Source organism: Populus trichocarpa, chromosome 3 (assembly GCF_000002775.5).
Source record: "Populus trichocarpa isolate Nisqually-1 chromosome 3, P.trichocarpa_v4.1, whole genome shotgun sequence".
Classification (NCBI taxonomy): Eukaryota; Viridiplantae; Streptophyta; class Magnoliopsida; order Malpighiales; family Salicaceae; genus Populus; species Populus trichocarpa.
The window spans coordinates 2,096,867-2,113,832 of NC_037287.2; the positions used below are offsets into that span (position 1 = coordinate 2,096,867).

The window sequence follows — 16,966 nt, forward strand, 5'->3', positions numbered from 1 at the left end:
CCCTGAACCACCCAGGTAAATGATTCACTTTTTCCTACTCTAAATGATCATATATCTCAAAGAATTAATCATAAAATACCAAGAAGAAACACCCTTGTTATTGGAATTTAAAGCTCTTTGTTTCATTTATCACCATTCTCATTTAAAGTTACTGACTTTATCATCAGAGGGTCTTTAAGTCCCACCAACTGAGACTTAAAAACCTAGATTACGAGGTTGTGTCAAAACTGTCCACAATCGTCCAATTAACTTTGTTTTGTCATTTACATCTCCATTTTCATTCTAAATTGAAATATAAAAATAATTAGTATATTTAGATATCAAATAAGTATAGAATACTAAATATTAAGGGAGAAAAACATAACATTTTGCATTCTCTTTAGTACATTATCACAAAAGAGAATGAAATAAGAACTAAGATCTTAATTTTATAGTTGAAGCTGTAGAACATCATTTTAGAAAGCCAAACGGAAGGTATTTGATTTTCTTCTTAACACCTATTTTGGATTCTAAAGCCTAGGTGCGATTTTTCTTGGGTACTCAATGCCATTGCTCAGGAGCTCTTGTTGAAATCTATTCATGATTGGCAATGGCAGCAATATAGGTACTAAAATACCCTCCTCCCCATAACTATTTTTTAATCCACTGACATGGAAGCTAGTACAAGGTGGAGCTCCAATTGGACCCCCATAAACAGCCTTTCCCCATCCAAAATCAATATCTCCAAGTCCAACACGAGTTGCATCAGCAATAAGGAAGCTCCAAACTGTCGTATAATGTGGTCTCCCTTTTAACACCATGAGGTCTGCAGCTGATTTAATGTATTCTTCATTCATCTGGGTCTTCAGTCTCCTCACCAGCTCAAGTGCATATCCCAATGGGCTCTGACACAAGAGTCCAGCCTTTGAAATGGCAGTTGGGTAAGCAAAAGCATTGCCATAGTATCCACTAGGAACTTTTAGGCCTTGCTTTCCACGTACGTTGATCATGACTGATAAACGAACAACCTCCTCGGGGTCAAGTTGAAGAGCAATTGTCCGAGATCTCCATAAAAATGAAGCCAGCACCTCAAAGTTTGAGCATTTTTGAAGGTGGGGTGGAATGTGCTTTCTTATTGATTTCAATTCACTAGGGCCAAAAAAGAAAGAGCGATGGGCCATATATTTCTCATGCTCCTGCAAAGTCATGACTATGGAGGTTTCTGTGTGTGTTAGCTGCTCGTACTCATGGTGCACACAAGTCACTCGAGGTGGGTTTCTTGCATTCAAGATCTCTCTTTCCCACACAGGCAATAGGGATGGTGTGCTTGCTCCTAGTGCCAATTCTCCAACTGTGTTCAAGAATTTTGACAACCCAAGCGAATCACTCATAGTGTGGTTTAGGCGTATTGCAAAGATGAATCCCCCACAAGCCAAACGAGTCACCTGCACACAAAAAAAGAAAAAAAAAAGAGAGTAGATGTAAAGATAATTAGTTGAAGTAATTAGAACCATATATAAAACTTGAAGTTAATTATAAATACCTGAATCAACAGCAACGGGCATCCAAGAATACCTGAAGATCCAGGAACATCATGCAGGAATTCTTCAATATAAGAAAAAGGAGGGTGTATGCTGTCACCTAGTTGGTCAATCGTTACACCTGCATCAGCTTCAACAAACAAGATCCCTTCGCCGGTACAATCAACTAGAAGTTTGCTACGAGGCCCTTCTATAATCCTACCGGCAAAGGGGTAGTAAAACACAAGTGCTTTGCCTAATGCCTCTTTGATAACCTTCACAGGGTCTTCTCTTTTCATGGAAGGATGGCTACGATAGAACATTACAAAAGGCAAATGGAAACGAAGACCTTGCTGGTCATCTATATCTGAGAGTTGTTTTATTTCATGAGGTGTTGGTTTTGATGGCACAATTAGCTGTGGCTCACGACGTTTGACTGAAAATCTTAGTGGAGACGACGAGGATGATGCCATGGTATATGGACTGTAACTTAGGGCAATGAATTTGATTATGCATCACTTAGGGCATTAGGGGGCTCTTATATAATAGTAGTCTCGGCAATGCATGCTAATTTTACGTCTCAAACTCGTGAGTATTAATTTTATTTTTTATATACTGTTAGTTTTTATATTTTAAAAGTGTTTTTGAAGAAATTAAATATTTTTTATTTTAAATTATTTTTTTAAATAATTTTAATATATTGATGTTGAAAATAAATTTTAAAAAATAAAAAAAATTATTTTAATTTATTTTTAAATAAAAAACACTTTAAAAAATAATCGTTAATTCTTCTTAAACTGTTAGATTAGATCTTAAAATATGATTTATATTATTCTCTAACACATCCCCTCAAAAGAAAGTCTTTTAGACTTGAAACTTGCACAGACTCACATTACCTTGTGCTTAATTTTTATCAAATAAATAGGAATGGTGAGATTTGAACTCGTGACCGCGACTCTAATATCATATCAAAAAATTATCTCAATCTAATAACTTAAACTATTAAACTAAATTTCAATATATAATTTATATTATTATACAACAAAACCTTATCAGCAGAGGCTACAAGAATATCATATGGTGTTTTAATACTCACCGGCCACGTACACAGAAATGGATTGAAACGTTTAGGGTCCAAAATGATTTCCGGAATATTTGGCGTACAAAGATTGGATCCATCAAAATTCAGAAGGAAGCAAACAATTCAATTTAAAAAAAAAAAAATTGAAGTATGAATTCAAGAGAATCTTTGCACTCTATGCCCTTGCAGTGCTGTCTTTTTTCTCATCTCTCTTCCCGATCCAATGTGGACCAGAACTGACAAAACCAGTCGTTGCGTTTAGTACGAGATAGCTTCACATCATCGCACGTTTTCCATGAACACTAACAATAATTGTTGTTGTTGTTGAGTGGTTCTAAGGCAAAGATCGGAGCCTGAATAAAGCTGAATTTCCAACAATAATTGTACTAGTGCTATAAAATAGAGGTCATGATCCCTCTTGCGGGCCATCTATTATTATAATGGTGGGAACGTCACTTTATTAATAAATAAAGATTGAATACTAAGGGTGTTTAAAAAATCAACCATTAAAATAATAAAAAAAACTAAATCAAGAAAAAAAAACTAATTTAAGAATTAGAAAAATTATTTAATAGAGCAAAATATATATATATATATATATATATATATATATGCGCGCGCGTGTGTGAATTTAAACCTACGCTAACCCTGAATTATTCTTTCCCTTCAGCCGCTTGCCTCCTTTCTGATGCTAGAAGGAGGAAGCATTTGCAAAGTCACAATGTGAACAGGATATTGAATTGAAGAGAATGGCTGCACATTCAAAGCAAAAAAGATGGATAAGACAAGCGTGGATGCAAAATTCATGCCGCTAAGCCTTACTATTGACAAAATCTACTGTCCTCACCTCTCGCAAGCGATCATAGTTTTTAAACCCGGACTGATTTAAAGCTTGGATTTCGGGTTTTGACCATGTCGTTGGATCGGCCCGGTCAATTTCTATTTTTAAAAAAATTCAAAACAGCATCGTTTTAATAAAAAAACAAAAGCCAACGGGTTGGAACTGGGTTTTTGACCGGGTTTTGCCAGGTCACCAGGTCAACCCGACGGGTCGACCGGGTCACACCGGGTCATGACTTTTCCTATTTTTTCATCAATCCAACTCGATTCCAGCCCCAAATCAACCGGACCAGGTTTCAAAACTACGCTATTCACAATGTCATTGCAAATCCAATTGGGATGCAGCTCATGACAAGAGTTGTTCAACCTTTTAATCCTAAGATCCCCAATGAAAGGTGAACTTCGTTGCTTGCCTTTTCAATGAATACAATAACCACACTAAAACAAGAACACAAAGTATTATTTACGATCAAATTATAAAAGAGAACTTCATGACATTATGAAAACTTTTTTTTTTTTATCTTACAATTTATGGAAGCTCAGCAAAAGGAATACCTAAGTTAGTTTTCTCGCATTTTCATTGCATGTCATATAATATGACTCTTTTTTTAATGCAAAAGAAAAAAATAACAACATAGAGGTGTTATCAACACGTTTTCTAGTATAAAAAAAAACTTTAATTGTGAAATGAAAAGTTAATATATGCTTTTAATAAAATAAATATTGAATTACATACATAAATAAATATTAAAGGGAATTCTTAACACTAACTAAAAACTATGTTAGAAAATTAAGAGATAGATACATATTAATATATCTAATTTCATGTCGTGTGAAGTTTTTTATCTAACTATATGGCATTAAATGTTTTTAATAGAATAGTAATAGTTGAAATTTTATTTAAATATAATAATTTTATATTAAAATTTTCTTATTAATATTTCTTGCTAACCAAAAAGGTATTTTTTCCAAAATATGTTGTTTACCCAATAAAAACTAAAAGCAACTAGAATGAATGTAAGAAAAAATTTGAATGATTTGAAATAAGAATAAAAAATGTATCTTTTTAATTAATAAATGAGAAATTAGCTGGAAAAAAAAATTAAAGGCCGATCTACCTATTCTGACAAGATGGAGGATAAAAAACACCTTAATAGTACTCTCTTTTATCAAATAAAACTCATTGATATTAAGATCATGCTTTTTGTTGTTGGAAAGTGGTCACACAATAACTTTCTCTCTTATTTTTTTTATCACTTCCTCTCTCATATTTCAAGTTGAGAAACTGAAAAATAAGCAAAATGAAGTTTTAAATGAAAGTTGAAAACCCAAAAACCGAAGAGATCAAAAATGAAAAATTGAGAAACTAGAGGGATTAAATTGCAAAAAGTGTGCCTAATGAACAGTAAAAAAAAAGGAGGGAACAAAGCCTAGTGTCTTGTTTCAATGTCAAATTTGGTCCTTAAAGTTTTAATGTTTAGCAAACAATCAAATTGAGTATTGTTATGCCAAATTAACATTAAAATATTTTATTTGAGATTATGAGAACCCATAAATAGGTAATTGAAATAAATTATCAGCCTAAAATCCCAGTCAATGCAATGTGTGAGGACAAATTTGAAAAAAGAAATCAATGATCAAAGTAAAAAATGATTCGAGGAGCAAAAAAAAAAGAAATCATTGTTTCAATCCATAATGATTCCTCTCACACTACATAGTGAAACACTAAGCAGCTTTATGTTTTTTTTCAATTAGTGTAATGTAAATTAAGTAAAATCACAACACATACAATATTTAATAAAATTTGCATTAAAAAAAATTTTAATATATAAAAATATTAATAGTTATGTAACTTTTTTTACCAATCTCATATTTGGATAATTTTCTTATTGGTATAGTTTTTTTATCGAGTGCTAATTGTGATTTTCTTCTTTTTATAATTTGGTGATAATTGGACAATTTATGTATAGCTATTTGTTCAAGGTGTAAAGTTCTTCAAATTTATGTTTGCATATAACATATTACTATTTGTTAGTAGTAAACTCTCAAATTAATTAATCAACCTAAGAAATAAAGTTCAATAGTAATTTTATGATTAAATTGATATGTTATTGTTGTAGTTTATATCTTATAGGCAAATATCAGGGTAAAGCAGAGCATACTGTACCGAGTGAAGTGGTACGGTAAAGTGTTATTATTGAAAATTACTGATATCCCTTAGATGGTTGGACTTTTGGGCAGTTTAAGGTCTACTATAAATATATATTATGTAACCCTATTTAACATATAGTGAAAATATAGCTCCTCACTCATGTGGATATAGGCATATTGTCAAACCACTTTAAATCTTATATTTTCTAGTTTTCTCTCTTGTTGCAATATTCATCAATAATTTCTGCATGTTTTTTCACAACAATCATTGTGTTGGAAATTTTTTTTAATTAACATGATTTAAATAAATTATAGGTGAATGATAAATTAATATAAAAAAACCCTTGGTTTTTCTATATTTTATTCTTAATTTATGGTGGATAATCAAACATTGATAATGGTGAGAATTAATTCTTAAACCTTTTAGCTTCCAAAACTCACTATAAAAAAAAAAGAGGTAAAAAAGAGTTTCTAGATTTTTTCACACTCTTTCTCACCTTATTTTTAGTGTTTTCTTTCTCTTTTATGCTTTGGTTTTTTCTTCCAAATCTAGAACTTAGGTTTATCTTGTTGAAGATATTTGTATTTCATATTCTTTGATTGAAATACCTTTTTTAGAAGTGCATCTAAACTAAGTGGTGTTTTTGGAATCTTAAGAGATATATTGCAAACATCGCAGTTGCACAAATGAGGAGCAATAAAGCTTTAAGGATAAATAATTCATCATTGACAACAACAAAAATCTCATTAGTTTAAAGTGCTTCAACAAGTAAGCATCTTTCTTTATTTTAATTTAAACATAGATATTTTTTATTACTAGTCTGCACGACACAACTTTGAGTTAATATCAATTGCAAGTTTGATTATATGCTTAGTATGCATGCTAGAATTCTATTATTATTTTTATGTTGAAAGCATGTTTGACATTAGTTATGCTTTTACATGATTATGGTCTTAAACAAGTATAAATTCTAGGCTTTTGTTTGATATTTTTTGTTTAGCATGCTTTTATGATGATAAACTAATTATTTTTGGTCATTAATTTAATATATATTTACAAACTTTGATTTACATAGAGTTAAATATACAATTACAAGAAGACACAAATATTTGAAGACCTAATAAAGGATCCGATTGAGAATTTGTATAAAAGTCGAGGACTTAGATAAAACTGTATTGTTCCTTTTTTTAATGACTAGGAGCTAAGACCACACCCTTGGACTTTATGCTAGATAAACTCTAGATAGAAGTATAGCTAGTTTGATCCAACTTCAAGTTAAAAGAGATTCATGGACTCAATCAGTTATAAACCCCTAGATAAAATCCATAAAATTAATAAGGAAACTATTATGTTAAATGAGTAAATCGAGAACTGGAATTAAAAAGGTGACTTTGGATTTTGGGAATTTAAAATAAAATGTTCATGTGTTAGTTTAGAAAGTAAAAGTAAGAAAATAGTGGGAAATAAAAACCAAATGAAAATGATAAAAGGGGAAAGTGATGTTATGGGATAAGGTTTAATGAAATTTCATGTGGTCAACTTAAACACGGTATTAAAAATGCGTTTGAATCTAGAAAATATAACCCGACAAACATAAAGAGTATGGTGTGAACCCGTAGCCTGAAAAATTAATAAACTAGTGATTAATGTGGAGATTTTTATAAAGGTGGGGTAAAATATTTATAAAATTAATTTGTAATTTTTAAACAAATTAATGTATGGTTTTATGCACCAATGACTCTAACCACCAGTATAAACCTGCATATGATCGCACAATTTTAACATGTAAAGGGATGAAATTTAAGGAATACATTTATTATAAATATGGATGTAAGTCCCTAATGAATTATTTTGGAAATATTGATTATTTTAATTGGTAAAATAATACATAAATTCAGATTTTGGAGTAAAAAATTACATGCTGACTAGTTTTACGTCATCAAGCATAACTCTCAATCTGATCATTAGATTGGGCTGAGAGTTTATTTTTCTTCTCTCTTGAGAGATTGTGTGAGGGGAAAAAATATCAGAGGGGGAAGAGACATACATAGATGCTGAAAAATAGGGAGAAAAGAAGAGAGAGGGAGAGAGAGACTACAAGAGAAAGAGAAAGAGAAAGAGAGAGAGAAGCTTGGAGGAGGAATGAGAAATTGGAAACATTGGTTTGCAAAGGAAAGGTTTAAGCATCCATCTTGATTTGTAATGTATCTTTAAGCATTAATATTGTCATTAATTTAAGTAGTTAGCATGTTAGTGTTGAATTTCAATTTTTTACTTAATTAGGGTTCTTGAGTGATTTTAGGGGAATTACAAATTACTTGTGAAGTCATGTAAATGAGCTAGAATAACTTAAGAATTATGTGAAACCATTTGTTATTGAAGTAGAAAACTTGGTGAATTAATGGCCAAAAGCATTGGTTAAGTAAGAAAGAATGGAAGGATGAATTTAAGTGGGTTTAATATTTATAATTGTGTATAATTATACATTGTATCATAATTCATATGATTATTGAAATGGAATTAAATATTGAAATTGAATATGATTGAATGATGCATGTATTTTGATGGAGGAATGTTGTGATCATATAAAGTTATAACGTTAAATTTTAATATGACCGGGTTGTGATTTATGAGATATGCAATTAGTGATAAATTAAAGGAAATCAAGACAAATTATAAAGAAGAAAACTTGGTGTTTTGTTAAGTCAATGGCTGGCCATGTTGGGATGAAAATGTGAAGTTACGGAGTTAAGTGAAATGTTTACATAATGTGTTGATGCATTGATAATGATCAAATGAATTTGAATATTTCATCTAGTCACAGTTGAATGTCTATTATATTTTGAATTAGAATTTTATGATTAATGTATGGGATAAATAAATTATGGTTATGTTTGGTCTGTAAAATGTATAATGAATGTTGATAATGTGTGGTGATTTTAACATACATGAGTATTTTGAGAAATATTGAGCAATTGTATTGTTTAATCAAATGAAATTGTGTATGGATTATTAATAAACAAAATTAATGGATAGCAAGATAAATGAAAATGGTGTGGATTTTTTATGGAATTGAAAAGTATAAGAAGTTTCTCTTGTCAATTAAGTTAAGAATGTGAAATGAATGAGAAGTTGAATTATAATTTTCAATATGGGTTGAATAGGTGATGATGATTAAATCCTTATTGGTATAAGAGATGTTGCGGAATCAGTAAGGTAGTAGGGAATCATTATAAAAACTCAAACAACAGGTAGGTGTCTAACACCTATATTCTGTAATATTTTCATCAATAGAATTGTTAGATTTACTTCCTTATGTTTCTTGTAATAGTATGGAAAATCTTTAAATAAGAAAAAGAAAGAAAGAAAGGAAATGGATGGAAAAACATGATTAACTGCTCCTGATATGAAGGTTAATGATAGCAAAGAGTTATTTCACATCGATATTATTGAATGTTAAATGAAAGTATTTATAAAAGACTTGACTAGCTATTTTGGGATTCGAAACACTAATGATATCAAAGGGTTACATTGATATCGGTATTTACTTGAACGTGATTAGTCGATCCTGATAAGAAAAACTAATGATGCTAATAAGGTTCATTAGTATCGACATAACCACCCAAAGGATAGAAAATAAAAGAAAAGTGAATTTATACATATGCATATCCATTGCTCGAATACTTAAATCAATTATAGAAATAATCACTCTCTTGTGACCTTTTCACAAAGACTTTTCTTCCATACAACTTCACAATTTATTTCACAAAGACTTTGTTGTGTTAAGTTAATAGAGGATCTAGTGGTGAAATTTATAGATACTAATGAGTGATGCCTTATATTAATTATGTGTTACATATATTTTTCATTGAAGACCTCAGTTTCTTTTAAAGTGTCACCGAGCTAACTAGACTTACATGTTGAAAGAATCTTTGTATTTTCGAAGTATTACCTTAAGAATGCTTTATATGTATGTAATTTAGTAAGTGTTTGTAATCAGAAATGTGAGGAAATGAATTTTGTATCATTGTAGTAATTAATGAAGTTGTTTGATGGTGAGTTAAGATTGCCCTTACTATTATTATTATTATTATTATTATTATTATTATCATTATAAAAAAAATTACCTAAATTTTATGTACTTGATCAATATAGTGCAGGTTGTTACATCAATGGTCTATAAGGATAGAGAAGAGAGGTTCTTGAATACTTGTGGGAGGCAAAACTTGATCATGATTGTATAAATTCAACTTTTTTTATCCAATAGTTCATTTTTCAATTTTTAAGTTTAAGAGTAAAGAGAAATTTATCGAGTACTGATGAAGAAGAGAGAAAGTCATTGGTTGAACATATTCCGAGGATAAAAAGATCGATCTTAGTGTTAATGAGTTTTATTCAAGTTTAGACAAATCTTTCTCATATGGGTTTGGAGAGATGTCAAACTCAGCACCCTTAGACTTGAATTGTTCTAGCTCCAGATATATATGGAGTTAATAATCTTTTTAAGACTGATATTCGGTCACAAGGATTTGTTTGTCCATTCTTATATATTTTAACATAAAATGTTAAAAACCAAAAATGATCATCTCTCTATATACCTAGGTATATAAAAATCTCCTAAGGGCCTACCATATTTTCATCAATATTGATATTATGTAAAGGATATATATCATCCATTAATGTTGTGTAAAGGATATTTACTTCTCATTAATGTTATGTAAAGGATATTTATCCCTCATTAATGCTATCAGAAGGAGATGACATTTCAACCCCTTCATTCAAGCAACATGACAAAGTTCAAAGGCTATATATACCTTTTAAATTACCCAGGTAAAGGGTTCCCTTTTGTCCTAATCTCTAAGCATTCATATGCTTATTCTCAAAGCATTTATCATATACAACTAAGAACAAACACTCTTGTTCTTATAGTTCTCTTATTTATTGCAATCTCTTATTAAAAGTCATTGACTTTATCATTAGAAGGTCCCAAAATCTCACCCAAAAAATTGTTTTGCAGGTGCAAGTCTTATATCACCAACCATTAATTTCTTGAATTCTAAAGAAAGGAATATTGACATAAATGTGTGATCATCTTCTATCTAAACACTTTAAAAACTTGGTAAGTCGTCAGAACCTTCAAAATATAATTCTGACTTTACCATCAAAAACAAAATAAATTCATAGTATAAATGTGAAAACCAAGTTAAATCCAAGAGAAATCACTACCAGAAAATTGATAAATACAAACGGAAATACCGAGGGAATATTTCCGTCGGTAAATTTCCGAGGGATTTTACCGACGGAAATATTCCCTCGGTATATACCAAGGGAATTACCGTGGGAAAAAAATTAAAACAAAGTAAAAAAAAATGATGACATGTCATTTTTACCAACGGAATTACCGACGGAATAAATTTCATCGGTAAATTTGTTGGTAAACTGTGAACACTGTTCATCATGTCAATTACAAAGGGAATCACCGACGGAATTTTCTGTCGGTATTTTCCAGAGAGCTCCAGAACTGTTCACTTTCCAATTGCACTGTTAATTGTTGTTCTTTATGGACAAAATCACCGACGGATTGAAAAGTCATCGGTGTTATTTGGCGGTTTTCTAAAAAAATTCAATTAATTTAAAATTTTCATTTAAATATTACAGACGGAATCACCGACAGATTGAAAAGTCGTCAGTAATTTTTTGGCGGTTTCTGAAAACTTTTTACGAAATTGAAATTTTAAATTAAATATTACCGATGGAATTACCGACGGAATAATTAAAAAAATATTAATATTCAATTATCCGTCGGTAACACGCCCCAATAAAAAGCCTGAATCCCCTTATTTCATAAGAGACAGACCCATTTCTTATTATTATTCTTCTTTTTCTTGTTCTTTTACTTCTTCTTCTTCTTCTTCTTCACTATATGTAAAAAACATCATTTCTTATCTATTTCTTTCTCTTCTTTTCTCTCCTCATCTCCTTCTCTTTTCCTTCATGCTTGGGTATGTCTTCTTCTTCTTTTTTCTTTTATCCTCTTAGTTTTTTTTTAATTAATATGCTTAACGAAATTTTTTTTCTCTCCTTAGCTTCACTTGCAACTACATTAAGGTAAGATTTTTATTTTTTCTTCTTTTTTCATGATTTTTTTCACTATATTTGTTTTTTATTTTATTTTTTATTGTTTTTGTTCTTAATAATTGTATAAATGTTGTTGTGAGATTTTTTTTTTCATATGAGATCAATTTTTAGTTGATTTATTTATAGGATTTTTAAATTTTTAGCAATTGCAACTTTATTTTTTTCATATGAATTTTTTTAGTTGAATTTATTTATTTGTTTTATTTATTTGTTGCAAATTTGTTTGAGTTGATTTTCTTATTCTTTTTTCCAAGCATTTTGAGTATATATTATACAGTGTTAATTTATGTTAATTTAATTATTTTATAATTTTATAAAATAAATTTTTTTTAAATGTTTTTAAATAATTACCGACGGACTTACCGACGGAAATTCCATCGGTAATTCCGTCGGTAAATCCATTGGTAATAAAAAAATATCATTACCGAGGGATATACCGACGAAATAAAGCGGATAAATTTATTTTTTTATTACCGACGGATAAAAAATTACCGACGAAAGATTCTGTCGGTAATTAATTTACCGACGGAATATGTGTCTTACGCCGACGGAAAAATTTCGTCTGTAAAACTGTTAAATCTTGTAATGAATTTTGTTTAATCTTCCTATAATATACTAAAAAAAAAAAAACGGAAAATTTGAATAAAAAATTAAAGAAACAAAATTCTGAAAATAAAAATAATAAATTAATATGTCGTTAACTTAATTCAAAGATCTAGACATTCATTTCTATAAATCTATTCATCAGAGTACTACATGGCTTGAATAAAAACTTGCCATCCTTTTCAATATTCCAGACCAAGAACTGCTCCCATTCAAAAGCTCTCAAGTTTCTGTGCCAAAATACATTCCAAGACCAAGAACCATGTATGCATCCAATTTCCCATATCTGAAATAGTGCACAAGGGGAAGATGATATTTTATATAATCGAGGAAATTGGTCCTTTAAAAGCAACATGATTCCCATTTCCTGCCCGATAACTGGAGCATTTTCTCAAGGCTTCAGAAGTAGCATCTTCAGGCCTTATAATAGACATTATTCCTTGTCAAGTTCTAGATAAAGGATTGCAGAAGAACGGAATGCCATTTTCAAAAGAAGGGAAATTGATGCTTCTTGTAAATGAATAAGCCCTTCAATTTATCAGTACTTTCTGTACTAGGCCTCCAAAGCCATTTGAACAACCTTGCTTTATTTTTCCCCATCAGTGACCCTATTCCCTATCCACCTCTGTATCTTTCATTGCTTTGAAACTCCGGCCCATAAAAACTTTCTTTGAGTAGAAGTAAGCAATTTGGCAACCCCTTTAGGCATCAAGAAAGTTGACATATAGTAAAGGGGATGGAATTCTGCACACTCTTGATCAAGCAAATTCTACCTCCTATACTCAGCATCCTTTCTTTCCAAAAAGACAATCTACTACGAAATTTACTTACTGTAAATTGCCTTTGCAGGAAAAGCACTATGAGTCTCGGTAGCATTGATACCCACAGCCGATCTCTTATAAAAGCATCTAAACTCTATTTTGCCAAAAATGTTTTTTTCTTACATTGGTGCCAACTCTACCAAAAACAACTTTTTTCTTACACTGACTGGCATTTTTTATTGTCATTGAAATCAACTGCTATGATTTTCCTCATGTAAGACAGTCTCTTCATACATCAAGCACTAAGAAAAGATTATGATAAAGCATGCACCACGTAGATTTTCATCTCCTCTTAAATGCTAGTATTGCCATTAAGAGTTACAGCTTGGAAGTTGAGTGATAGCAGAATCTCCATCTGCAATTACAGATACAGTGAAAATTCTTGAACTCGTATTGTGTGCCATGATTGGGAAAGGGATTTGCAGTAGACACAGAAGGCAAGTGGTGGATCAAGAATCCAAGACCATGCAAGCAACTAAGTTTAAAGGAACAACTCTTCCTATCTTTATGCGCCATTTTCCATTACTAATTTTCTCTGCTTTTATTGGTCAACAAACCTCGAAATATATGTTATCCTGAGCAAATACAAACTCTAGTAAAAAATTAGGGGGAAACAATTTAGCTCCTATAACAGGAAGTTTTTTGTTTACCTAGAAGTTTCTCCTTTGAAAAGGTTTTCAATCTTGTTTTAAGCTCCTATAACAGGAAAGGTAGAGGAAACTTTCGCAAAAGTTAAAAAAAGAACTAAGGAAAAAGAAGGGTGTATATATAGGACATTGCCCTTCACTCCCAACAATGAATAAAAGACATATGTCACCCCATTATAACCCTAGAAAAGCTAAATACCTACTGTATTTATTGTACGTCATTGAGTGATCTTCTCAAAAAAATTGTTTCGCCTCCCCCTAACAGCACTTAAAATCAGCATAGGAAGAAGCCCCTCTTCTAGGGGCTTTTCTACTCTTTTTACATCAAATGTATAAAGACTTAAGGGAGAATTGATGACTCCATATTTTAAACTCAATATTTTATGCTCTGAAAAAACCTAAATCTATATATTATTAGCCTAATAAAATGTGGGTCTGGTATATTACTAGATCCAACATACTTGGATTCAGCCATGAGCTGATACCAAGTCATCATGGGTTTGGCAAGACGTCAGATCCAATATATTTAGGTTATGCCAAGAGCTAAGCTATAGTCACCGCGAATCTGGCACGATGCCAAACCCAATATTCTTGGGTTCGATCATAAGCTGAGCCTAAATCACCTTAAGTCTAGCGAGATGCCAGACCCAATATATTTAGGTTTGCCCATGAGTGGAGCCCAAGTCATTGTGGGACTGGTAAGACGTCACACCCAATATACTTGGGTTCAAAAATGAGTTGAGCCAAAGTCATTACGAATATGGTAATACACCAAACCCAATATACTTAAGTTCGGCCATGAGCTGGGCCCAAGTCATAGGTCTAGCAAGACGTCATACCCAATATATTTGAGTTTGGCCGTCAGTAAAGCCCAAGTTACTATGTTTCTAGAAAGTGGCCAAATCCAATATATTTAGGATTAGCCATAAGTTTAGATCCATGGTGACTTGAGCTTGGCTTATAGATAAACCCAAGTATATTCGGTTTGACATCTTGTCATACTCATAATAAATTGGGCTCAATTTATGGATGAGCCCAATTCATCATAAGTCTGGCAAGATGTCAGACTCAATTTACTTGAGTTGATCCATAACCTGAGCTCAAGTCACTATTGGTCTAGCAGGATGCAGATCCATTTTCTCTAGGTTTGGTCACACGTTAGGCCAAGTTAGACTTGGAGATCCATGTTAGGATCATATGGTTTTATCTTCAGATTATTTATATGAACTATTCATATCAGAGGTAATCATCTCCCTACATTTATAGATGTATAAAAGGTCTCGCAAGGGGCTTAATATTTTCTATCTCATTAATAGTGTGGAAGGGATATTTTTACCTCATTAATGATGTGTAAGAGATATTTATCTCTCATTAATGTCATCAAAAGCAAAGGACTTTCTAGTCCTTCCTTCCCTTAAATATGAAAGGTTTAGGGATTATAAATACCTCCTAAATCACCCAGGTAAATGATTCACTTTTTCCTACTCTAAATGCTCATATATCTCAGAGAATTAATCACAAAATACCAAGAACAAACACCCTTGTTATTGGAATTTAAAGCTCTTTGTTTTATTTATCACCATTCCCATTTAAAGGTACTGACTTTATCATTAGAGGGTTTTTAAGTCCCACTAACAAAGACTGTTTTTGTAGGTACCAAGACTAGTACCATCAATTTCTCCACTTCTTGGGTTAAGAAGAAGGAAATAAGGACATGAACATTTGATTAACCACAATTCAAACACCAAATAACATGTTCCTTGAACATGTTGGATTTTTAGGATATCATCAGAATCTAAAAACAAAGTTCTTGTTGGTCATCTATGTTTGAGAGCTCCTTTAGTTCGTGGGGTGTTGGTATTGCAGGCGCAATCAATTATGGCTAGCTACGGTGTTGGTATTGCAAGCGCAATCAATTATGGCTGGCTACAACCCATAAAAATGCTATTAGAGAAGTAGATGGTGATGCTACATTTATAATATTAATACAATATTGTGTTTGATCTATAGTTGTCGGGCCTGACTTGGGATTTAATTCAAAAAAATCTGAGTTATTGGGTCAATGTTCAGGTTACCAAACTAAATTGAAATTGATTGAAAAACTACATTACTTGTATGGAAAGTAAATGAATTGTATAATTTCATTTCAACACCTAATAAAGGATCCAATTAAAATTTTGTATAAAAGTAAGGATTTATATAAAGTTATGTAGCTTCTAGGTTTTTTTTTTCTTATGACTAGGAACTGAAGTCCATACCCTTTGACTTAAGGATATATAAACTCTAAATAGGGGTATAGCCAATTTTAGTTCAAATTTAGGTTAAAACGATTTATGAACTTAAGAGTGTGTTTGTTATTATAACCAACCACGCGGTTGGCCACAATAACAAAAGTAGTCAGTAGATAACCTATATAATTAGAGAATAGAGGCTCTTGAATACTTGTGGGAGGTAAGACTTGAGTCATGCTCTAAACATAATTTATTATCCAATTTTTTGACCAATTAATCATCCTTATCGATTAGATATTGCCATTCATTTTAGTTGCAACATCAAAAATCTTATTGAGAGGGAAAATGATAAAAACAATGGGAATAATACATGGTTTGTTGTCGCAGACAACCAAAAATAAAACCTAATCTCTTAAAAATATATGTAGTAGTGCAAGTAAGAATCGTTTCCACGGAGAGTATCTACCCTAGTTTTATGTCTATGAATCATGATGAAATGTGGGGTTTGATAATAACAAAAACAGCTTTAAGAAAAAAAAAACTAAGAAACACTCAAATTAAATTATCATAATCAATCAAAAAAACAAATTTTGGTCTAAGTCAGCATTCATCATCAAGTGTTTTACAACTTATCATCAATGCATATATATATTCAAACTTTGAATGTTCACCATTAAAACTATTTTCTTATCTCTCCTTAGTTGTAGTCAATTAGAAAACAAGCAATATAATTAACCCTAACTACTAAACTCAAGACAAGTGTTAAAATTTAATATAATAGGAACCTTAAAACTTGGATAGATTGATGAAGCGAAACAACACAAGCACAAGCAGTTGCATTTAATTTAGTCGAATATTCTTGGTAGTATTTACTGATTTCTAATGCAACAAATCATTTAACCTTTGTTGCTTCACAGATTTGAGAGATCAAACAATTACGGATTTGATATCTAA

The 16,966-nt window shown here is 31.2% G+C and overlaps 1 protein-coding gene across 1 annotated transcript; it reads right to left on the minus strand.

The window, feature by feature from the left end:
* Positions 1 to 287: 287 nt before the first annotated feature.
* LOC7461542 (methanol O-anthraniloyltransferase) lies at positions 288 to 2,023 on the minus strand. Its single transcript, XM_002304035.4, has 2 exons — positions 1,523 to 2,023; positions 288 to 1,424 (listed from the first exon to the last, which is right to left on the minus strand). The coding sequence occupies exons 1-2, from the start codon at positions 1,970 to 1,972 to the stop codon at positions 510 to 512; spliced, it is 1,365 nt and encodes a 454-aa protein (XP_002304071.1). The 5' UTR covers positions 1,973 to 2,023; the 3' UTR covers positions 288 to 509.
* Between the last annotated feature and the right edge of the window lie 14,943 nt (positions 2,024 to 16,966).

Excerpts from the sequence above, each read along its gene's own strand:
- LOC7461542 (XM_002304035.4), bottom strand. The coding sequence starts at position 1,972 with ATGGCATCATCCTCGTCGTCTCCACTAAGATTTTCAGTCAAACGTCGT. Across the intron at positions 1,425-1,522 it reads GCCCGTTGCTGTTGATTCAG|GTGACTCGTTTGGCTTGTGG; the intron begins GTATTTATAATT and ends TTTTGTGTGCAG.